This window comes from Aethalodelphis obliquidens, unplaced genomic scaffold (genome assembly GCF_003676395.1).
Source record: "Aethalodelphis obliquidens isolate GAN/ISIS:26980383/991018 unplaced genomic scaffold, ASM367639v1 scaffold60, whole genome shotgun sequence".
Taxonomy (NCBI): Eukaryota; Metazoa; Chordata; class Mammalia; order Artiodactyla; family Delphinidae; genus Aethalodelphis; species Aethalodelphis obliquidens.
The window spans coordinates 5235898-5260879 of NW_020838004.1; the positions used below are offsets into that span (position 1 = coordinate 5235898).

General features: G+C 36.8%; 1 protein-coding gene across 4 annotated transcripts in view; it reads left to right on the plus strand.

The window, feature by feature from the left end:
* The first annotated feature begins 2 nt into the window (after positions 1-2).
* The window catches only part of CEP57 (centrosomal protein 57), a 52100-nt gene continuing 27120 nt past the window's right edge, over positions 3-24982 (plus strand). For 2 of the 4 annotated variants that reach the window (XR_003428904.1, XM_027087811.1), the window contains exons 1-2: positions 3-354; positions 12463-12619. Coding sequence is in view for 3 of the 4 variants with exons in the window: in XM_027087811.1 (XP_026943612.1) it covers positions 310-354; positions 12463-12619 (202 nt within the window). In the remaining variant the exon portion in view is untranslated. The remainder of the gene's footprint in view (positions 355-12462; positions 12620-24982) is intronic. The other 2 variants (XM_027087809.1, XM_027087808.1) reach the window with 2 other exon arrangements.

Genomic DNA, 24982 nt, shown 5'->3' on the forward strand with positions numbered 1-24982 from the left:
CAGTCCCCGCGGCGCGCTACCTTGTGACGTCACCGAGGGAAGAGGCGGATTCTCCTACCACCGGAAGACGTCTGATTTTTTGATTGGCTAGCCAGGACGTCTGTTAGGACGTGTTGCGCTTTTGGTGTGCACTCCGAGTGTGGGCGGCCCTGTGGGGGTGTGTGGCAGGGGTTTCCAGACCCGGGGCCAACATACCAGCCCCTTCCATCAGGGGTTCGGTTTAGGGTCGCCCCTGGCGGGCGGCTCTCGAATCTTGAAGAACAGCACGCGGACCCGGACCCTCCCGGGGCTGCGGAGGTCGGCAGGAAGATGGCGGCAGCGTCGGTCTCTGAGACTTCGGCTTCTCAGTTCTCGGTAAGAAGCGGTTGACGTTCGAATAGGCCCCGGGTCGGTCCTGGCGCCCCTTTGCTTTCTCTCACTCTTCAGAGCGCTCTCGGCCCAGAGTCTCACTCCATCTTGGGGAGCGGCGGGGGGCGCCTAGATCGCCCCTTGCTACCTCGGCGCCCACCGCTCCTATGTCAAGGTTGCACCCTTCCATTTAGAGAGGCCGGCCCGTCACTCCCGCCCCCCCCCCCCCACCGCCTCTTTTATCTTTCGGCCTAGCCGCCCAGGTGCCGAAAGTGGCCTGGACTCGCAGGGATGACTACCTACACCTTGGCCTGCGAGAACAGGGCTCCTGGGTCTCGTGGGTGTAACGGCCCCTCTTGGAAACTCTCCGAGACCAGCTGGGCGCTCTAGTCGGCTTAATGGGCAGCTGTTGAATTGTACGCAGTCTTGAGTGCTTCTGCTGATTCCTTTGCTTGCAGTGCCTCCCCCTCCCATCCTCCCAGTAACTTCGATCTGTGCTCATCCTACCTCGAGCGCGCGCGCTTCCCACCTCCCTCTATATTACGGTGACCTCAGTGTGTAGTAAATGCCCTTTTAGAGAGGCGACAAGGGGAGCCAATCTTAAATATTGTATTGGCCTCTACAAGAGCCACCAGCCTATCCAGTCACTGGTATTTTGTGGAATTGGAGCGGGACCTGCCGCATTGGGAATAGATAGGCAGTAAATGTGAATGTGAAGCAGCTCAAGCTGGAGCCATTAGCTCTTCACCTAGCAAATGCTGAGTGTCTGGCGTACTTTTAGGCTCTAGGATTACACGGATGAATAGGGGAGAACCCCTGCTCTGAAGGAGCAAAGCACTGAAGAGAAACTACACGTAATTAGATTATTACACAGTACAGTTTGATAAATGCCACCCTGCTAGAAAAACCTAGGCGAGAGTGATTAGCAGTGCTTGGGTAGAGAAGGTGGAGCTAGCTGGATGGTGAAGGAATCGGAAATGCTTGTCCCAGGAACAGAAAAGGAAGGAGAAAAACTCACCGCAGGCATTTTGGAATATGTGCCAAGACAAGAGGTGTTTTCAGAAAACTTGTAAAAATTTGAATTGAGCAGAGGTAGTGTGGAGGTAGAGTTCGGTTACATGAATTGTAAAAATAGGTTAAAATATGAAAAAAGAGAGATAGTGAGAGTAGAATATCAGGGTAAGGTTGTCAAAGAAGTTAACGGGGAAAAGCTTAGGGGGACAGTAAAAGCAGAGTCACCCTGGTGAAAACACACTTTTCCTCAGTTTCAGCTTTTGGTGACTGTTGTTAAAATTTGTGTTAATGAGGCCAGAAGTGATCTTCAGAGTTTCAGCACAGTGGGGGTAGCAAGTTTGTAGAGTGGTCAGGGACGATTAAGAGGAAGGAAGGAAGGAAACAATTGGAGTTATCCAGGAATTAGATCAGTGAAAGGGAAGATAAAAGACGAGCTATTAGACTATTAAGAAATGTCATTAAGTAGATGGATGAGATGATATAGGAGTTGTGATTAATCAGATTTAATCAGGAGAAAAAATAATTAAACATAATTGGGAAAGGAGGGCTGTTCACCGCTCTCAAAACAGTACTTGGAGACTGAGCAAGGAAAACTCCTATAAGTGTTGTTTTGAGCTGAACTCTGCCAAGGCCACCTAGCTGAGAGTGGTTACTGGGGTGTGGTCAACCCTTAGTCTTTAAGATACCCTGGACAGAAATCCTATAGAGTGTTTAATAGGAAAGCATATATATTTTTATATGCTAAGCTCAGCTTTAAGTGGATTCGAAATACTCAGAGTACACTAAGGATACCTAGGACCCTTTAAAAATCAAAGTATAACTTTCTTAACTTTACCTGCTAAATCAAAATGTCTAATTTGGAAGTCACTATGTCTCAAAACAAAAATGACTAAATTTAACTTATCAGTATATAAGAAATGGCCCTGCTTAGATACTTTAACTGTCCTGTCAGAAATAAGGCTGGCATTTCCAACAGAATTTAAAAAGCACTCCAGCTTAACAGATAGCCGATCATAAAATAAGGCAACGAAAGAAGACCTTTTAAAACTACAACATGAACTCAGAAGGCTACTCATAATGAGATTTCAGGGTTGTGAACATTAATTATTTCTATTGTATTTAACATTGATAAACCCAGCATAGGTATAGTAAATGGAAATGCTTTTAGGAGGCAAGGGTTTTCATCAGGTAGATTCACAAATAACAGTCTTTGGGAAGCAGGTGCAATGTAAATCTCAAATGTGAACAACATGGAAGTAGGTGATACTTTTGAATTGTTCTTGTAAGCATTCTTTCTCTGCAACAACAGCAAGAAGAGTAACAACTAGCAGCTAACATTTATTGAAAGATTGCTATGTATTAACCCACTAGTGGAGAGCCTCAGGAAAATAAGTATGATCAGGCATAATGATAATGAAAGTACAGGCAGCCTAGTGTTGAAACAGAGTATCTTTCCTGTTTTTGTTTTAAATTTTCCCCGGTAACCATGGTCAACACTCTTAGGTCACTTTGGACTTAATTAATAAGCTAATCTCCTAATTGGTCTCCCTGGCTTTTTTGCCAGGCCCATTGACAAACCTGCTGTGTATTTCTCTTAAAAGTGATTTATGAATGTATCATAGATTTCATAACGTTAAATATATAAAGGATTTATTTTTGAGTATAATAAAATGAATACCTTCATGCCCCTTAGTGCATCTTCCTGCTTCTCTTTTACTCTCTTACACACACACACACACACACGCACACACACACACATTTTGAGATTATAATAATATATAATACTAGTATAGTACTATCCAGCAGGCATTTTAAATACTTTTTATATATTAACTCATTTAATCCTCATAATAATCTTATGAGGTTGGCCTTAGTATTTCCATTTTTAAATGAGCAAAATGAGGGACAAAGAGGTTAAGTCAAGGTGACACAACTAGTAAATGACAGAGCCTCTTCTATATTTCTGTATAGTGTAGTATCTTGATGGGCTTTGGGGTTTTTAGGGTTTGTTCATTTGTTTGCCAACTATTGTAAACAGTCCTGTTGTGATCATCTCTATATGTTTCACATGTGCAAAATTTTCTCTAGCGTGGCATTTCTCAGAGAGTGGTCTGAAGACCTTTGGGGGTCTACAGTGTCCTTCCTTATCCAGCCACTTTGTGGGAGACCAGATTCTTCATGTACATTAACCAAAACAGAGAGAATGCAGAAGCAAATAAAATCTAGCAGCCTTCTTTAAGCCAAGAGTTAAAGAGATTTGCAAAAAATGTAAAACAGTGCCACTCTTTTCATTAAATTTTTTGGATGACATAGTTATTTTTCATTCAAAAATTATATTTATGATAACATCATGGGTTTAATATTTTTAAATTAGTAAATATCTTTAAATTTTCTCTGTTTTAATTTTTCATGTGATAAATATCAATTGATATAACCCACATAAGCAAAAGCTTTTTGGGGTCTTCAGTAATTTTTAAGAGTGTAAGGGTGTCCTGAGACCAAAAAGTTTGAGGAGCAGTGATTTTTGAAACACAGGTTTGTACTGCGGGTTACAACTTAGTAATGGCTTGTAGTGTATGTTTAGAAACTTAGGACTGACTTTTTTTGTTTTTTTATTGAGGAGAGAGGAAATAGTTCAGTGAAATGCTGGGTCATAGAGTGTGTGCATCTTTGGCTTTATTTGGTAATGCTGAATTGTTTCCCAAAGTGATTGTACCAGTTTACATTCCCATCAACAGTCCCCTTTAATCTATATCCTCTTTAACCCGTGGTGTTGTGTCAATTTTTTTTTTTTTTTTTTTTTGCTGAGAGATGAGTGTGAAGTGGTGTCCTGTTCTTATTCTTATTTGTGTTCTCTGATCATTGATGAAGATACACTTTTTTTTTCATAATTTTACTAGTCTTTTGTGTGTTTTGTTCTTGTTCTGTGAAATGCCTCTTAGTATCTTTTGCCTTTTTCAATTGGTTTGTCTTTTTTTTTTTTAACTGATTTATAGTCATTCTTTTCATATTCTGAGTCAACTATTAGGAGTCTTCTAATGCTCTTTGGCTTGTTTTTTTATGATATGTTTTGATTAGCAAGAGTTCTTTATTTTAATGTAATTCTTTCTTTAATGATTATTGCTTTTTGGCTAAATTCTTCCTTATAGCCAAGGCCTTAATGATATTCTATATTTTTCTCTACAGATTTTAAAGTTGGGGCCTATTGTCTTTTATTTGCTTGAAATTAATTTGTGTGCTTATGAGGTAGGGATGTTTTATTTATGATATGCATTTCAGCATTGTTTAAACTCATCCTTTCCTCAGTGGTTTACAGTTCCAGCTGTAAGTATATTAATTTCCATATGTGTATGAACATGTTACTGGGCTCTTTGTTCCACTGTTGTATTTTTCTATACTCGTTGTCTTAATGCTTTCCTTTTTTTTTTTTGGTCTGAGAGGCCAACTATCTTCCTTGTTCCTCAGAAGAAATGGTAGCTATTCTTGGTCCTCTGCTGTTCTTCAGTAGAAATTCTAGAATCTCGTATTGGAATTTTGATTGAAATTGATTTGAATTTCTAGTTCATTTTGGGAGTAACTGATATCTTTAGGATATTGAGCTATCTGAACATGTTATTCCAGTTTTTTGGAGTAACATTTATTTGAACATTTTTCAGTAAAGTTTTATAGTTTCAGGTCTTGTATATTTATTAAATTTATTTCTAGCTACTTTATTTTTTATATGTTTTCATAAGTTGCATTTTCTAACTAGTATATAGAATTATTATTGATTATTGCATATTAATTTTACTCAGCAACTTTCCTAAACTCCAGTTCTAATAATTGAGGGTTCTTGGTATTCTCTGTTGAGACAGTCATAATAAGTGAAGTTTGGATTCTTCCTTTACAGTTTTAACATCTGTTATTTCTTTTCATTATCTTAATGTGCAGGCTAGGAAATAACAGCACAACATTGACAAGAAGTTGTCTTGTAGATAATCTTTGCCTTGTTCCTGAATTTTAAAGGGATGTTTTAAATTTTGCACCATTAAATATGTTGCCATTTTTTTGTTAAATTTTCTAATTACCATAAGAAAAAAGTTATTTAATAATGGCTAGATATTAAATTTTATTGACTACTCTTTTGCATTTGTTGCTCATATGGATTTTCACTTTAATGGGATGGATTGCATCAAAAGATGTTCCTAATGTTCACACAGTTTTAGATTCCTGGAATAACCCCGCGTTGGTCATACTGCTTTATCTTTTCTATGTATTTGTGTATGGTCTGCTAAATGGTATTTAAATTTTTATGTACCTGATTTTTATTTCTTCCAGCTGTGTTGCACATTACATTTGAAAAGAAGGCAAGTAATAGTACATTTTTTATCATCCTTCACACTTAACACAGTGTCACACACAGAGACGTTTAATAAATATTTGAGGGGACTTCCTTGGTAGTCCAGTGGTAAAGAATCTGCCTTCCAATGCAGGGGACATGGGTTTGATCCCTGGTCGGGGAACTAAGATCCCACATGCTGTGGGGCAGCTGAGGCCACGCGCCACAACTGCTGAGCTCACGTGCCTCAAGGAGAGAGCCTGGGTGCCGCAGACTACGGAGCCCACACACCCTGGAGCCCATGCGCCAAACTAGAGAGAGAAAAAGAGAAAACCCGCATGCCACAGGTAGAGAGAAGCCCAGGCACCACAACGAAGAGCTTGCATGCCTCAATCAATCAATCAATAGTCTTTTTAAAATATAAATAAATAAATAAATAAATAATAAATATTTGAGTTATAAGTGTTCCTAAGTAGGATGTTTGCCCTAACAACTAAAGCTACCAGGAAAGAAAGTGGTCAGGTTAAACATTTTGCCTTTGATCCTGAAAGTTTTTCCTAGAATCATATCATTTTAGTCAGAAAAATATTTGGAAAGAGGACTGGATTAGGAGCTGGACTTGGGCTCCTTAGTAGCTGTGAAACCTGAAGCAAATGGTTTATGTTTTCTTAGCCTCTTTTTTCACCTACAAAATGGGGACAGTAATATTTGCTATGCTTGCTTCATAGGGTTCTTGTGATAATTAAAGGAGAATATGAGTGTGCTTAGAGAAAACAATGTGCTAACAAATCTAAGATACCATGTTCATTGTTCTGAAAATAAATCCAAGTATATTTTCCTGAACTATAAAGTGGAGATACTTTCTTACTTGCTTACTTGTCAGGAATGTTGTGAAGATCAACCCAGATAATGAAAGTGTAGGTTGTAAAGTGCAAGGTGAGTTTGAGGTTTATGGATTGTTTTTAGTATTAATATGAGAGAAGATAGCATAAACAGTATGCTTAAAGGATCCTTTGCCCTTCCATAGTTCTCAGGTACCATGATTGGATGCATATGGCATTGAAGACAGAAAATAATTCTCTCTTGAAATCTTCCATAATTCCAGATGACTTGTTATTTTTAGAAAGGGCTGTTTGCAAGGTTAGCTCTTCATTGGCATCTGTGAACTTGAGTGGTAAACAGTTTCCTACACAGATCTAGAACTTTAACATAAATCAGGAAAGAGTGGCTTATTGTGCTTAAACTGTTTATGCAAACAATGTTGAACACCTGTTTTCCTTCTGGGAGTCAGGAATATAACCAGCCTCAAATAAAAACCTTGGCCACTGAGTCTAAAGAGCTTCCTTAGTAGACGCCACTTGACACAGCTGTCTCTATTAGTTGCTCGAGGAATTAAGCACATCCTGTATGACTCTACCTGGAGAGGAATTTTCAAAGCTTGTGCCTGATCTCTTGTAGCTTCTCCCTTTTCTGATTTTGCTTTGTATCCTTTTGTTGTAAGAAATCATAGCTGTAAGTATAACTCTGTGCTGAGTTTTGTCAGTTCTTCAAGCAAATCATTGAACCCGAGGATGGTCTTGGGGACCCCTAACTCTAATGGTGACAATATTTGGAACCTTCCCAAAATTCAAGTTCCGAAATACCAGCCAAGAACTAACCTTGCTGGCAGACCTTGAGTCTGCGATGTTAACTCTTTCTACACAGCCTCCCTATGACATTTGTGCTATTATTTGGTACAAAAGAAACCAAAAGCTTTTGTCTTCTAAGAGATTATAGTAACTTTATTGAATAGGATTATTCAGTTTTATAAGCATTATGCAGTTTTCCTGTTTTGTAACATATTTATATAATTAATTCGTTCAACAGATATATTAAACATATTTATTGTCTTTTTGGAACTTAAACCCTTAATGGGGTGACTGTATTCTTCCAACATGCAATTTTTCCATGCCAACTGGGTGTCCTACAATTCAATTCTGACACTACCTAGAGATAGTGCAAACACCACAGGTTAAGACACTAGGTCCCACAAGACTGCCCCCATTTCAGTTGCCACCTGCAAGTCCCAGATGTCCCCAAGGAAGCTGTACTTCTGCCCAGCCAACGGTAGATTAAGGAGTTCTGACTCTTCCCCCGCCACGTTCAGTAATTTGCTACAGTGACTCACAGAACTCAGGAAAACGCTACACTTACAATTAAAACTTTTATTAAACTTTTTCTTATAAAGAATACAACTCCAGAACCACCAAATGGAAGAGACACACAGGGTAAGATGTAAAGGGACTTCCATGACCAATCTGGACACTCCTGGGACCTCATTGAACAAAGAGTTTTTTAGGGAGGTTTCATTATGTGGGTAGGATTGACTAAATCATTAGCCATTGGTGAGTGAGCTCAATCTCTAGCCCCTCTTCCTTCTCTTGAGGGCACGGGGTGGGACTGAAATTTCTAACCCTCTAATCGCCTGGTAGGTTTTTCTGGCTATCTGAGCTCATCCTAAAGCTATCCAGGGCCCCCACTATTACCATAACAAAGACACTTCTATCACTAAAAATTCTGAGAGTTTTTAAACCTCTTTCAGGGACAAAAACTAAATATATTTTTAATTTTTCCACGGGGCATAGAGATGATAAATATATCAGGTAGAAATAGTGTTTCTTAAAAGGGTAAGGAGATAGAGTGACAAAAGGTGCTACTTTAGATAGGGTAGTTAGGGAAAACCTCACTGACAAACTTTTGAGTAGATAACTGAGTAGTGGGAGGAAGGGAGCATTCCAGGCAGAGTAAATACAGCAAATGAGAACAGTGTACTGTGCATTTTAGAAATCCAAAAGTTGGTCAGTATGGCTGGAAAATATGGGGGTGGGGTGGAGAGAGACTGGTAAGGGATGAGGTCAGGGTTAGCCTGGGGTCAGTTAATGTGGGATCATGGTAAGAATTTTGGTTTTTATTCTGGGATGGAAAGCCATTGGAAGGTTCTGATTAGGGGCATTACTTGAATTATTAAAGAATCATAACACCTACTGTTTGGAGAACAGACTGGGGGACCTCGACAGAAGTGGTTAGGAGGCTATTATGGTAGTCCAGACAAAAAGATCACAGTGGTGTCAAGCAGGGAATTAGTGGAATTGATGAGAAGTTGAAGACTTTCTGTATATATGGTAAAGACAGAGACCCAGCCAGGTATACTGAAAGATTGGATGTAAGATGTGTGTGAGAAATGACTCGTGCAAGGGTTTTGGCCTGAGCAGCTGGGTAGGTGGTGGTGCCAATTATTGTGGTATGCTTTGAGGAGTTGGTTTGGGAAATAGATTCAAGAATTTGGTTATAGACATGTTAAGTTTGGGGTCCTCATATTGACATCCAAGTGGAGACAGCGAGTAGGAAGGTTGATTTGAATATAGAATTTCAAGAGGGAGAGCTATATATAACATATTTAAACTTGAAAGTTATCAGCAGATAGAGGCTTTTTGAAAGCCCTGAGAGTTGATGAGATCATCAAAGGTATCCATGTAGATGAAGACAAGAGGAGGAAGGACTAAGCTTTAGGGAACCTCCAGCATTTAGAAAGAGGAAGGAGAGAGAGCCCAGGAGATTCTGAGGGAGACGCCTGGGTGTTAGAAGGAAAATCCGATTGTGGTGTTCCATCCACTGAAGGAAGTATTGGGATGAAGTGATCTGCTGTATCACATGCTTCTGGGAGGTCACTGAGTTCAGCCCTGTAAAAGTCACTGGTGAACTTGAAGAGCTGTTTCTCTGAATTGGTGAGGATTGAAGTCTGGAGGGGATTAAAAGGGAAGGTGATTAAGAAGTGGCAGCAATTACAAACAAGTATTTTGAGGGACTTTGTTATAAAAGCTGAGAAATGAGACAGGAGCTGGAGAGGAGTCCCTAAAGTTCAGAAAAGTCTGTCTTTCCTTCCTTCCTCACCTCCCTCCGCTTTCTCTGTTCCCTGCTGTCTCTTCCCTCCCTTCCTTTCCTCCTTCCTTTCTCTCCTTTCTCCCTTCCTCCCTCCCTCTTTCTCTCCCTTTCTTTCCTTCCCTCCCTTCCTTTCTTTCCAAATGGCAGTGTGCAAGGTCTAGTAGGGAGGGAGAAATAGATGGCATCTGGAGGGATACCATGTCCTTTAGAAAGGACAACCAAGACTGAGTAGGTAAGTGGAGATAGGTCTATTATACAAAGCTCATTCCCTGTGTTATGTGTGTGAGAATAGATGCAAGTAGGTTTGTGGGTTCTCTTTTGAAAGCTAGTTAATTTTTCAGTTAATCACATAGAATATGATTGCCCTGATTCTACTGGAGGTCAGGTTGGTGTGACAACTCACTATTTTCTTATTATCTTTAGTTGTTTACCTAGTACTTTATCATCTTAACCATTTTTAAATGTACAGTTCAGTAGTATTAAACATATTCACATTGTTGTGAAACAGATCTCCAGAACTTTTTCATCTTGCAAAACGGAAACTCTATTAAACAACTCCCCTTTGCAACCTCCCCCCAGCCCCTGGTAACCACCATATTTCTACTTTGTTTCTATGAATTTAACTACTTTACCTCGTGTAAGTGGAATCATAAAATATTTGTCTTTTTGTGACAGGCTTATTTCACTAAGCATAATATCCTCAAGGTTCATCCATTATGTAGCACATGGTGGGATTTCCGTCCTTTTTAAGGCTGAATAATATCATATGTAGGTACCACATTTTATCCTCTACAATTTTTAATAGACACTATGTGTACTTAATTGAGTTATCAGTTTCTTATTTCTTGGTTTAATTTTATTTCAAAATAGTTCTTGTAAATAATTTTTATAAAGCCATTTTGTTTTCTTTCTTCCTTTTGCTTTGGGTTGATTTATGTATTGTTCCTGTTCTTTGCTTCAGATTTCTGGCAGCAAATGAGGACATTGATCCAAAACATTTATAGTTAACAATGGCTTTCATTGCTTAAACCCTGACATTCAAAATGAGGTGACTGACTTAGAAAATGGAATATATTTAGAATTACTGTTCAAAAAAAAAGTCTCATTATAACTTGCATTTTTATATTAAGACTTTTCTTAATTTGTCAACTGACCCAAGCAGTATTTTGATGATGTATACGTAACAAATTTTGTTGAAAGACAAATATTGAACTGTTCATTTTACGAGAGCTAGCAGGCAATGAATTTAGCAAAGATGGTTTGTTCTTATTTCTTGATTGGGTGTTTTGTTTTTTTTTCTTTTGGGTTTTGGTAAATTATTTATGCATAATCCTTCTGTTAATATCTGTGCAGTGTTTGCTAATACTAATACAATTCCTTTTGAAAATCATAAGTGAATTTGCTCATGGTTTATGTTCATAGATATGTTAAATGCTCCCTAACCATTGTTCTTTGAATGGTAGTTGTTAAATGATAGGATTCTAGTAGGTTGTATGGAGACATGAGGTACTCTGTGAAGAACAATATTTAAAGTTAAGCTATATGGTTGATTATGCATGGTGTTTTGCAAGAGCTTTGGCAGTATTATATATTTTAAGAATTGAAAAACACCCTATTTTCTAGCCACCTCCAAAACTTGATGTCAGTTTTCCCAAAAGTTGAAAAAATGCCAACTATTAGTCCTTGTTGCATGTGAACACACGTTTCACAGTAGAGTAGCATGGATTTAAGTACTGCTTTTGAGACTTACTCCTACCCTTTCCAAGCTCTTTTAGTTTTCACAGCCATAGTGTATGTTTTGTATTTGCTTTCTTAAATCAACTGGAAAATTGCATGGTTTTTAACATGGAAATATAGTCTTCAATTTTTAATAAGATTTAGATACAATATGGTTTTTGATGGCGTTTTATTCCAGGAGGCGGTTTACTGTATTGTAAATATTCATTGTTCCTTTTTAGTTTTCTGGACACAGGTTATTCTGGTACTTTATAGTCAGATATATTCTGGTACTATTCTGGTATATATTCTGGTACTATATAGTTCCCCAAAGGTAAGAGTTGAGAACCTAGTTTACTGTGGCTATTTGAATAAGAAAAATGGATGTCTGAGAGTTTTGAGCAGCTAGCAGTCATATCTTCCACCTGAGCTTTTCCCACTCTAGGTCTTTCTACCAAAAGGAAGTCACCTACAAAAAGCAAAACAGTTAGCATCCCCTGCACTGAAAATTATCATGTGGAATGTAATCCCAAATTGAACAGTATGACAAATGCAGAATGGTGTATGTGTGGAAATAAAGTTTTATATTTATGTGTTCGATAAGCTTTAATGTTTTCTAATGGCTTCTTCCTTTTTTCCCCCTAACTAAATGTAAAATTTTTGAGACAAGGAATATGCCTTATTTTCTTTCTAGTCATTTTCTAGCAGTTTCTAGCTAGTCATTTTCTAGCAGTTTCTGATACTGTAAAAAGATAATATTTACTTTTCTGAATATATATCTTACGGTACATATTTTTAAAATAAACTATATTAATAAATTAGACTAATTAATTTATTTTATAATAAACGAATTAATTAAACTATACTCACAATATTCATTGTGAGTACCATATTTAAGTATCTCTGCAGCATTTGTATTCAAGTTGTGTGAACATTATTTCCTTTTTATAGTATTTGGCATATGGCTACATTTAGACATATGAAATGCTTTAAAAGTTTTATTATTTTCAAGTAATGATTGAATTCTGTTGTGTTTGGTCAATGGACTTTAGTTTTTGCCTCCATCAGTGGAACATATGTATATATACACATGCTATTTGTGGTTTAAAATTTTGAAAGGTAATTTCTGTATTTTTATTTTTCAGAACATCTTAGCAGAACCATCAAAGTCTAATGGAAATATGGGTCACGATTGCTCATCTTCATATGTAATATATCCACCTGATAAGCCTTTCCTTAATAGTGATCTGCGACGTTCCCCAAATAAGCCTACATTTGCCTATCCAGAAAGCAACAGCAGAGGTAATAGAGCCTAACAAAATGGAGGTTTCTTTTGTGTGTTTATTCACTGCTTAAAAACTCTTAATTGTGTCTTCCGTTTATTGTAAAATTAGAGGAGGAGAGTATACTTCCCCCTTCCTGTTTTTAATTTTTTTTTTTTTTGGCAGTACACGGGCCTCCCACTGCTGTGGCCTCTCCCATTGTGGAGCACAGGCTCCGGACGCGCAGGCTCAGCGGCCATGGCTCACGGGCCCAGCTGCTCCGCGGCATGTGGGATCTTCCCAGACCGGGGCACGAACCCGTGTCCCCTGCATCGGCAGGCGGACTCTCAACCACTGTGCCGCCAGGGAAGCCCCCCCTTCCTGTTTTTAACCTCCTCAAAATATAATGCCTTTCTTTTGTTCCTTGATTATTAGACATCATCCTGATCATCAAGACTATGTAACTTTGAGTCATCTAGGACTGTTCTGTCATTTCCAGCATCACTCAGGAACCAAGACTTGTGTTTTGCTTCTGAAATATCCCCAAAACTTGCAGGTTTTCTCTGTCTCTTCATTCTCATTGGTTTGGTTCAGGCTCTCATCATCTATTGCATAGATAATTGTAATACACTTTTAACCAATTTCTCTGCCTTGGTCTCCCTCTCATCCCCAGTTAACAACATTGCTGCCATTTGCTGTTACTCATCTCTCCCACTGTAAAGAAAAGTTTCAACACCTCTCCATGGCTTAAATAATGAAGTCGTAGATTTTCTATAACTTAGGCTCTACCTGCTTTACCAGCTTCATCCCTAGCCACTCTTCCATTCTTCCTTACCCACACATCCTTTGCTTTGGCTGCTTTGAAATATAGTTGTTCCTGAAACTTGCCATCTGTATTAGTTTTCTTGCTGCCTTAACAAATTACTACAAACTTCGCAGTCTTAAATAACCAAAATGTATTATCTGTAGGACTAGCAGGGTACTCTATTTAGGCTCCTGAAATCACAGTGTTGACTGGACTGCATTCCTTACTGGAGAGTCTAGGAAAGAACCTGTTGCTAACTCATTCAGATTCTTGGCCAAATTCAGTTCCCTGTGGTTGTAGAACTGAGGTTCCATTGTCTTGCCGACCTTCAGTCAGCACCAGTCTTTGCTCCTAGAATCTGTCTGCATTCTCGTGCTTTTCTTATGGTCCCCTACAGGAATGGTGGGTCATGTCTCTCTCATGCTTCAAATTTCTCTGACTTCTCCCACTGCTTCTTTCTAATTACAGCCAGAGAAAATTGTCAGCTTTTAAGGGTTCATGTATTTTAGTTAGATTGAGCCCAGTCAAATAATCAGGTATAATTTCCCTATCTGTAAGGTCCATAGCTTTAATTACATCTCCCAAAATGCTTTTTACCATATAACAGGTTTTCAGGGATTCTAGGATTAGGACATAGGCATCTTTGAGTGTCTGTTTTGCCTACCACACCAGCCACGGTGAAAATTATACTCTTTTCTCTAAAGCCTGGATTGTATATTATTTCTTCATAGCAGTCTTCTTTTCTACCAGCTTCCTCAACACATACCTCTCTTCGCTGTCTTCAGATGTCTCTTCTGAACTCTCTTGGTCCTTTGGTCATACCTCATAGCCTTTACTTTTTTGTCTGGGGCGAGGGGTGGTGGTTTCTGTGTCTATCCATCCTATACTGAAAGTAGGTATCATTGGATTGATAGAAACGCTGTAAAAGTATAATGGATCATAATGATTATCTTGGGGCATTGCTACACAGTTCATAACACCATGTTCTGAAGGAATAAAAGAAGCTTATTTACTGTCTTCCACATTATTTTTTCTCGTTTACTTTCTTCTTCCTCTCCTTTTTTCTGCCCTTTCTCATTTTCCTGAAAACCACAAATTACTCACAGGCAGAATTTAGCTTTATTGCTAACACACTAGGTTAAACACTTGCTAACCTTTGCTTTGTGAATAAATCTGCCCCATTTAATTTTTCTTATTCATGGATTCTTTAGTAATTTGCTTTTCTCTGAACTTTAAAAAAAGTCTTTAGATCGACATAAAGATCAACGTAAAGATCAAAACTAGATGAAAAATCGTGATAGGATTAGTATCTAATTCTTAGACCTTATGTTCCTGCTAGAACTCTTGCATGTTTTTGTGTGTGCTTATTTTTTTAAAAGAAATCATTACTAAAATTTAACTGATTTTTGCTCCACTGTGGGCTTCAGTTATTTGTGTTTTGCTTTTTTAACCTATGTTGTTTGAAAGTTACACAACTTTTGTTATTTTTCTGAATTGCCAGTCTTTAGCTGCTGTATTCTGATGAGTAGCACTTTATCAATTGTTTTATTAACTGTTAAATTAATCAGTATTTTCTTTATCATCATCTTTGAGATACAGTATCTTATGAATAAGATATTTCTAGTTAGTAAATTGAGTATCACCTATTGAAATTCTTAAAAGACACTTAAAAGAAATTTTTAAAGGCCTCGTGTTAAATTTATTTCAGCAAACACTTTTAATGTCCCATTACAGGCTAGGATTTACATTGGTAACTATACTTAGATATCGTTACCTACCTAGTATTTTATTATACAGCCAGTACACAGTTTACAAACCAGTGTTATTCTGAGATTGATTTTTAAGATATTTGCAATGCATTTCCCAATTGAAACAAAAGCGTTCCTAAACTAATTTACAAACAGCTGTTTAACCCATATGTGGCTAAAATATAACACTTCTTTTATCTAGAAAATCATTAGTAAATATAATTGCCACACTACTGATTAAACACAACTTTAAAAAAAGAATGAAAGGAATGAAATGCAGTAACATTTCAGACATAGCAAATACATTTCATTTCATCCTCTCAGGAAAACTGTATAAGGTAGGTATATTCAAAATTAACTGATGAAGAAAATCTCAAAGATGATTACTTTAACATATGCAGTATCAAAACCATTTTCTCTTCCCACTTTTTCCCTGATTTGTTCAGTGAACCCTCAAATATTTACTGAATGAATGAAGGCTTATTTTGAATAGATACTTGCCATGATAAACTTTTTCTTTTATACTTAGTAAATGTTTTTTTCTCACTAATACTTTAGGGGGAAAAACTTGTTTTTTTTAGTTTAGTTATGGTTTAACATTTTCATTGATAAATTACCATTTCACTTCACTATCGGAAAATGACTTTGAAAATATAATTTGACTAATGCCATGGAACGAGATAAACTGTGCTTCTTGTAATTCTCATATTAATTTTGAACTTCAGTTAGAAAAGAAATGAACAAGAAATTCGAAATTATTACTGACATCAAAAAATGTACTAATGTTTCTAGAGAGTCCTTTAAAATAATGGTAACATCATTCCAAAGATTTTCAGTATAACCTATAGGTCATGTCACTTGTTCAGTACATTTCACATGATAGTAATGTGAAGAATGGCTTGGATGTTTGAAACAAGGTAAGTAGCTACAAGGTGGTTCTACTAGGCCAGTGCTTTCCAACCTTCACATACCATAGTACATATGGACAATAAAATAGTAATACATATATAGCACACTGAGATAAACTGGTGGGGTTGGTGGCAACTAATCTGGGGTCTTTTACTGTCCCAAGCTACTCTTGATCCCCCTAAGAGCTGAGAGAAAAAACTTCTTGGCGTATCTATTACAAATTTGTGTTGGAACACTCAGTGTTATTGGGACCAGTGTTATAGTCAAGTTATAGCTATTGTGTTAGGTATTGATAACAATTTACTGCCCATCTGTTCTTCTAAAGCATTGGTTCTCAATTTTTGGGGGGCCAGGAAACCCATTACATGTGTACATAAGTATTTCAGTAAAGAATATTTTTCCAAATTTAAAAAACATACTATAAAGAGTGGCATTGTTTTATTTTACACTGTGTAAATCTCTTATTTCTGGCTTAATAGAAGACAGCTTAACTCTCATATCTACTTTTGCATTCCACTTGTGATGATAAATTGTTCTGATTGAAGTATGTGGGAAAGAAAATCTGGCCTTACACAGATATGCAGTTGGAAAATGAGTAAATTTTAATAGCCTTTCCAACAATTTGTGGCTATTCTTTGACACTACATCACAGCTTGGCAAATACAGTTTCTTAAAATTTAGCTGCAGTGTGGATTATGGAAACATTACTGAGTTTTTCATAATCTGGGACCTCAGAACCACCTACGTGGTTGCATATTAACTAGAAGGATTTAAGATTCAGAAGCAGTTGTAATTACACCTGTGGTTTATTGCAGTGGAATCTGGAGAAATCCAGATTCAGGCTTCCAAAGTTTTTTCTTGTGATCACATAAAACACACTTCTTCCTCCAGTAATAAACTGCATAACTAGGCTCAGAGACAAGGGCTTTTATTTGGGATTGGTCACACAGACACTTTGTGCCTGCTCAGCCAGTCAAGATATTCACCATAAAACATATTGTTTACACAATCTAGGCAGACTTCTGCAGCAGGATTCAGTGCCCTAGTCATACAAAACGACCTTATCGGTTAGTAACATAGAGAACATTCCCAAAGCCAATTCCCAGAAGTTAGTCAAGGTTCAAGCCTGTAAACTTTTTTTTTTTTTTTTTGAGTGCTATTCCACTGAAATGCATTGGTTTGTTTTGAACTTTGAATGGCTCTTTTACCCATGCATGACTTGTTAATTGTATTGACTTATACACACTTGTAAAATTTGACATTTCTTTATACAATATCAAAAAGATTACGTTTGTTAATATCACTTGATCTCAATAGAAGAAAACCTTTATATTGGGAAACTATAAAGCTCACAAAACAGATAACTTTTTTTTTTTTAGAATTTTAACTTTCACTTGAATTTTATCATTGGCAGCAATTACTGTCAGCTCTTTGAAGGCCCATGTCATTTGAGAATCAGGACAAGCTCATTAGGAAAATGACTAAATACCTTAAGTCTGAATAGTCGTAGTCTAACAAAAGTTCTTTCAAATAAAAAGGGTGTTCTTTTGAAGGAATTGTTTTTTGTTCAGTTCACAAGTCAAACATTTGTGCATCAAGACCATTGTCCTTTGTTACGTACTTTACAGATGTGTCCTTCCCATTTTGTCACACAGTATTAAGTAGATGTGTACTCAAGTCTTGAGATTTAATGATTTTTACTGCTTCATCGAGGCCAACAAACAAGCAGCTTTGTTTTTTCTTACTGAGTGTGGCTGTGGCAAATACAATGCCAAAATTATTGTTTAGTGCCAGTTCTTTGATTTGTGCTAAAATTAGTAGTTCTACCCAACATTGCTCTTGCATCATCTTTGCAAATGTCAACACAGTGAAAAGAGTAAATAAAATCTTAGTAGTGTAATGAAAATAGTGTTGATCTCACAGACCCTGGTGATGAGCCACACCTCCCCACGGGGCCATGCCCCATGCTTTGAGCACCAACATAGTAAAGACTCTGAGTACATACAGAGTCATGTTTTGTTGATGTAAATATTTTTCACCAGGTGTGGGAAGAGTAGATAGTAGTATCTCTCTCCAGAAACTAGACAATAGCTCCTTGAAAGCAAGGACTATCCTAATTATTTTTATGTTCTCTTCTTCATCTTGCAGAGTGCCTTACCCATCATATGTGCTCTATAAATGTTGAACTGAAATTTAGGTCAGAAATTAGTCTAAACTGAAGCAATGCCAGTTGAGATAGAGAACAGGAGACTGATTAAGGAGAGATTTATGGATAGTTTGGTGGGCAGTGAAGAAGAAGTCCAAAATTTCTATTATGGAGAATGGTAGTGTGATTAGGACAAATTACAGGAAAGCTAGAACATTTCAAGGAAAGATAATATAATTTTGGCTGTATCAAATTTGAGATGCCTATGAGTTAGGTGGAGATGAAATAGTAAGCAAATGAAAATAAAAGTGAAGTGTAAAAGAACTCTGCACTAATGAACTCAGGCATGAACAGGGATACGGTAGTAAATGAAGCTATATGTGTGTAGAGGGGGCTCTCTGGAAAGAAAGTAGAGAGGGAAAGGGTTTTGGAAAATAGCACTGTTTAAATAGTGAGCTAAAATTAGTGGGAATAGTCACAAGGGTAGAGAACTACAAAGACAGAAAAATACTAGGGAAATTAAAGATGTGTACTAGTGATTTGGGTCCCCCAATGTCCCCCCCCCTTAATCTGCAGCAAACTTGTGCTGATAAATTAGTGATAGAAGTATTCCAGATAACAGATAGACCCCACTTTATTGTTAATGAGATGATACTGAGGTCTGCTAGGCTTAATGTACCCCAAATTCTGAATGAATGACAAGCTAGATTGAGAAGAGGAGAAAGTCTTTCATTCTTTTCGTGCTCTAGATGTTACTAGAAAGTTTTCAAACTTTGCACATTAGAATCACCTGAGGATCTTGGACTCCTGCCTTTCATTCCAAATATTCTGTGGTGGTTTTTGCTTGTTTGGGGGTTTTGGGGTTTTTTTGTTTTTGTTTGTATGGGATATATTCTGGGCATTAGGATTTTTTAAAGCTCACCAAGTAGTACAGAAAATGCAGTGAAGGTGGGGAATCACTGATTGTCTTAGGGAAAGAAGGAATTATAAATTACTAAGATGAGGTTTAATTTTATTAGGTTAAGAGTTAGAAAGAGATTGCTGCCGTGTCTTCTAATTTATATTTTAGATGAATAATCATGGAGACTTTCCTAGATACGTTTATTGAAACATCTACATACCAACTATGTGCCACACATGATATGTAGCATTGGCGTTTGAATTATGAATAATAGGTTGTCTCTTCCCTCTACGGAGTTCACATTTCAGAGATGATTAAAGTTTAAGGAAAACTCGGTATCTATCTTTGACGCTAAGTTTTCCAGAGGCAATTTGCACTCTCCTACTCAACTAACCAAAATGTATTTAATTTTGAAATGTATGTTCAGGGATACTGTGGGTAAGGAGGATAAAAATTTTAAATCTAGTGTTTGCTGTGGAAGGTCTATTTGTGAAAATAAATATGTACAGTATTTTAGTATGTCACTTTTTTCCATCTTTCAGTGTTTGAATTTGCTTCTTGTTCTAGAAATGTATTTCCCACTGTATACCTTCCCAATATATGAAGTTAAAAATCTCTCATTTTTCATTTCTACATAGAATATTTTTCACTCAAGGGAATTTCTAGGTAATGTGGTTATTTGAACATAAATGCAGCAGTGCATGACCTCATAGATGTGAGGGCAGTAGAAGGGAGAAAAAAGCAAGAGCTCACTCACATACTTTTCTAAGGAAAAACAAAAAACGTAAGATCCATCATTTCATCACCTAGAATGTTTTTAACTCAATAAAGCAGGCATCTTTGTATGAAAACTAAATATAAAGCTGAAAAACTATGCCAAATGTAACTCTTAAAGTGAAGATATAATGTACATGAACTTCCTTTCATACAGAATCTCATTTTTGACATAGAAAATGTATTCAGGGATGTGTGTGCATATGTACTTATGTGTTTATATATTTTTAAATATATATTAGCCATTTGGTAGAATAAAGTCATTTTGCATCTTTATGGTACTGGATTTATTTAATAAAAACTTAGAAAACAAAGAGCAGTTAATAAAAACTTAGCTATAAGTGATAGACATTCCCAGTCTGAACTAGCTTTGGCAAAGAATCTTTTTGGTTTACAAACATGCAAGGGAGGATCGAACAACCAAGAACAGAAAGGCAGATATACGGGTGGACTTAAAGAACATTAGAAACCAGGGACTCAAACATGACCAACACTTTCTCCCCATCTATTTTTTAAATTCTTCTTCTAGCTAGCTTCATTTTCTCTAGCCACAGAACAGCTTTTCCACATATCAGGAAACATGGCTACTAAAAGCTTGAGTTTTAAGTTGAACTAATTCTGGCTTCAGCTTTTGGGGCCAGAGTCCAAAAGTCCCAAGAAGAAAGCCATTGTCTGGGCTTCAGTTGGGTATCCCTGTGGGTCAGTCAGCTGTGGCCATATTTGTGAGAGGGTACTAAAGGAATACATCAGTTGTATTTATAGGCATGTTGAGGTAAGAGGAAATTACCAGGAAAAGACATGTATAAGCCAGACAAACAGTTCCCAAGATGTATGCTATATACTTCATACAGTAAAATATAATAATAAAGAAAAATCAAGGAAATAAAATTAGAAATAATAAAATACAGTGAAAAAAATAGGGTGACATTTATCAGATGTGATGACATTGATTATGTTAAAAAGAAAAAGAAAAACTCGAGTCAGTATATGCTTTTTAAGCCAAACAGAATGACACAGATTAAAAGTAAAAAGCTGGCGAAGACATGTTAGGAACATAACAAATAAAAAGGATGATGGCAGTATTACTGTCAGAATAATTGTCATAGACAAATATCAGCAGTTTCATATGATAATAAATAACAAATAAAACCCAGCTTTAAATTAAGAAAGGGAAATAGCTAGGTGCCAGAAATAAAATGAATTTAAGGCCAAAAGCCTCAGGGACACTCCGAGGAGTCTTGGTATTAGATATAAGCCTTATTTAGGTATTGGGGTACAGAAGGGGAGAAGTTGGGATTTTAAATCTAGGTAGCAACTGGAGACAGAGCTTTAGGCCCAGGTGAAGTGGCTTCTGGAATAATGCTTCCTTTGCAAATCTAATTGGAGAAAAGGAACTGGAATCACTCAGCCACCTGGCCTGGGAAGGAGGCCATGGTAGAAAAGTCACCTGAGGTAAATCAGCCTAGGCCTGTTCTGTGTGCTCTGTGAGGAGAATACTTGAAGACTTGAATAAATGGAGCTGTGCAATGTTCCTCAGTGGAAACTCTTAATATTGTGAATATCACTTAAAGAATGATGTGTGAGAGCTGCATTTTTTCTTTTAATAGAAGGCTTCACTCATATAAAGGATGGCCTCACCATGTCAACTAATAACAGATTATAGAGCTATAAAAATAGGAAGTGTGGTTTGAGCCAGTTCAGAACTAGAAATTAGTGGAACAGAAAGTTCCTAGACAAGTATGTATAAGGATGGAATTCTAGAAATGTATCTATAGATTGACATGGAGAAATACTCATATTTCAATAAGTGTGATATCAGCTAGCAAAGGGATAATTTCACTAACTTATAAAAGCATAGAAAAATCCAGAAGGATTTCAACAAAATGTTTATAATTATTATACTGAGATGATAGGATTGTGGGTCTCTTGGTTTTCCTTTTCATTTCTGTTTTTTCCTAAATCCTGCTTAATGTGCATTCAGATTTTTTGCAAAAGAAAACAGTTAAACATTACATACTTAAACTTATGGATTGCAGTACTTGGAAGGAAATTCATATAATCTTAAATACTTTCATTATCGATCAAGAAAAGAATGAAAATAATTGTAGTTAACACTGCTGTATGATATATAGGAAAGTTGTCAAGACAGTAGATCCTAAGAGTTCTCATCACAAGGAGAAATTTCTTTTTATTTTTACTGTATGAATATGAGATATAGAAGTTAACTAAACCTACTGTGTTAATTTAACAATACATATAAATCAACCCATCATGCTGGACACCTTAAACTTATACATTGATGTATGTCAAGTATTTGTCAGTGAAACTGGAAAAAGAAAACTGAAGCATTAATTTAAGTTTGTTAAAGAACCAATAGAGCTAAGACAAGTGGGAGAAAGAAGTAATGTTTGGCTTTTGTTTTGTTTTGAAATAAAAATGCTGAAGATTCCAAGGAACTTCTGAGAAAGATTCTAAAGAAATGCTAAGATTTTAAGGAAAGAACATAAATCAATTATTCACATAGTTAGAAATAAGGAGAATATGATAGATGACTGTAGGACTATTAAGTTCAGTTCTCTGTTAATAAATTTGGGTGTCTTAATAAAATATTTTTAAACAGAAATGAGGGGGAGGGGGTTGACTAGAAAAAAATGCTTAAAACTGTCAAAGTCTCGGTAAGATTCTAGCCCCGAGTAGTTTTAGGGAATAAGTTTTGAGAAATGTTTAAATAAACAATCTCCATGATATATTAGCCATTTCAGAATGCAGTGAAGGAAAGCATATACTTTTTGGGTCTTTTCGTTAATCTAGCATATCCCTGCAATATCATAGTGGGTGATGTATCAAAAACAATAGAGTGTTCCAGCCAATTGCAAGTAACTGTAAATGCAAAAATAAAATACTAGCAAAATCATTTACTGTTAGGTACAGTTTAATGAAGGAATGCAAGAAATGTTTGCTATTACAAAGTTTAGTAAATACTCAGTGGTTCAAAACAGGCAAAACAACTCAAATGGCATGTATTAATTTTCTCTTTTTCTATTACATTTTTTTTTACATCTTTATTGGAGTATAAGTGCTTTACAATGGTGTGCTGGATTCTGCTTTATAACAAAGTGAATCATGTATACATATACATATGTATAAATATGCGTCTCCCACCCTCCCTATCCCACCCCTCCAGGCGGACACAAAGCACCAAGCTGATCTCCCTGTGCTGTGCGGCTGCTTCCCACTAGCTATCTACCTTACGTTTGGTAGTGTATATATGTCCATGCCTCTCTCTCGCTTTGTCACAGCTTACCCTTCCCCCTCCCCATATCCTCAAGTCCATTCTCTAGTAGGTCTGTGTCTTTATTCCTGTCTTACCCCTAGGCTCTTCGTGACATTTTTTTTTCTTAAATTCCATATATATGTGTTAGCATACTGTATTTGTCTTTCTCTTTCTGACTTACTTCACTCTCTATGACAGACTGTAGGTCTATCCACCTCATTACAAATAGCTCAATTTCGTTTCTTTTTATGGCTGAGTAATATTCCATTGTATATATGTGCCACATCTTCTTTATCCATTCATCTGATGATGGACACTTACGTTGTTTCCATCTCCAGGCTATTGTAAATAGAGCTGCAATGAACATTTTGGTACATGACTCTTTCTGAATTATGGTTTTCTCAGGGTATATGCCCAGTAGTGGATTTGCTGGGTCATATGGTAGTTCTATTTGTAGTTTTTTAAGGAACCTCCATACTGTTCTCCATAGTGACTGTATCAATTTACATTCCCACCAACAGTGCAAGAGGGTTCCCTTTTCTCCACACCCTCTCCAGCATTTATTGTTTCCAGATTTTTTGATGATGGCCATTCTGACTGGTGTGAGATGATATCTCATTGGTTTTGATTTGCATTTCTCTAATGATTAATGATGTTGAGCATTCTTTCATGTGTTCGTTGGCAGTCTGTATATCTTCTTTGGATAAATGTCTATTTAGGTTTTCTGCCCATTTTTGGATTGGATTGTTTCTTTTTTTGTTATTGAGCTGCATGAGCTGCTTGTAAATTTTGGAGATTAATCCTTTGTCAGTTGCTTCATTTGCAAGTATTTTCTCCCATTCTGAGGGTTGTCTTTTGGTCTTATGGTTTCCTTTGCTGTGCAAAAACTTTGAAGTTTCATTAGGTCCCATTTGTTTATTTTTGTTTTTATTTCCATTTCTCTAGGAGGTGGGTCAAAAAGGATCTTGCTGTGATTTATGTGATAGAGTGTTCTGCCTATGTTTTCCTCTAAGAGTTTGGTAGTTTCTGGCCTTACATTTAGGTCTTTAATCCATTTTGAGTTATTTTTGTGTATGGTGTTAGGGAGTGATCTAATCTCATACTTTTACATGTACCTGTCCAGTTTTCCCAGCACCTTTCTCCACTGTACCTTCCTGCCTCCTTTATCAAAGATAAGGTGACCATATGTGCCTGGGTTTATCTCTGGGCTTTCTATCCTATTCCATTGATCTATATTTCTGTTTTTGTGCCAGTACCATACTGTCTTGATTACTGTAGCTTTGTAGTATAGCCTGAAGTCAGGGAGCCTGATTCCTCCAGCTCCGTTTTTCGTTCTCAAGATTGCTTTGGCTATTTGGGGTCTTTTGTGTTTCCATAAAAATTGTGAAATTTTTTGTTCTAGTTCTGTGAAAAATACCAGTGGTAGTTTGATAGGGATTGCATTGAATCTGTAGATTGCTTTGGGTAGTAGAGTCATTTTCACAATGTTGATTCTTCCCATCCAGGAACATGGTATATCTCTCCATCTATTTGTATCATCTTTAATTTCTTTCATCAGTGTCTTATAATTTTCTGCATACAGGTCTTTTGTCTCCTTAGGTAGGTTTATTCCTAGATATTTTATTCTTTTTGTTCCAGTGGTAAATGGGAGTGTTTTCTTGATTTCACTTTCAGATTTTTCATCAGTAGTGTATAGGAATGCCAGAGATTTCTGTGCATTAATTTTGTATCCTGCTACTTTACCAGATTCATTGATTAGCTCTAATAGTTTTCTGGTAGCATCTTTAGGATTCTCTATGTATAGTATCATGTCATCTGCAAACAGTGACAGCTTTACTTCTTCTTT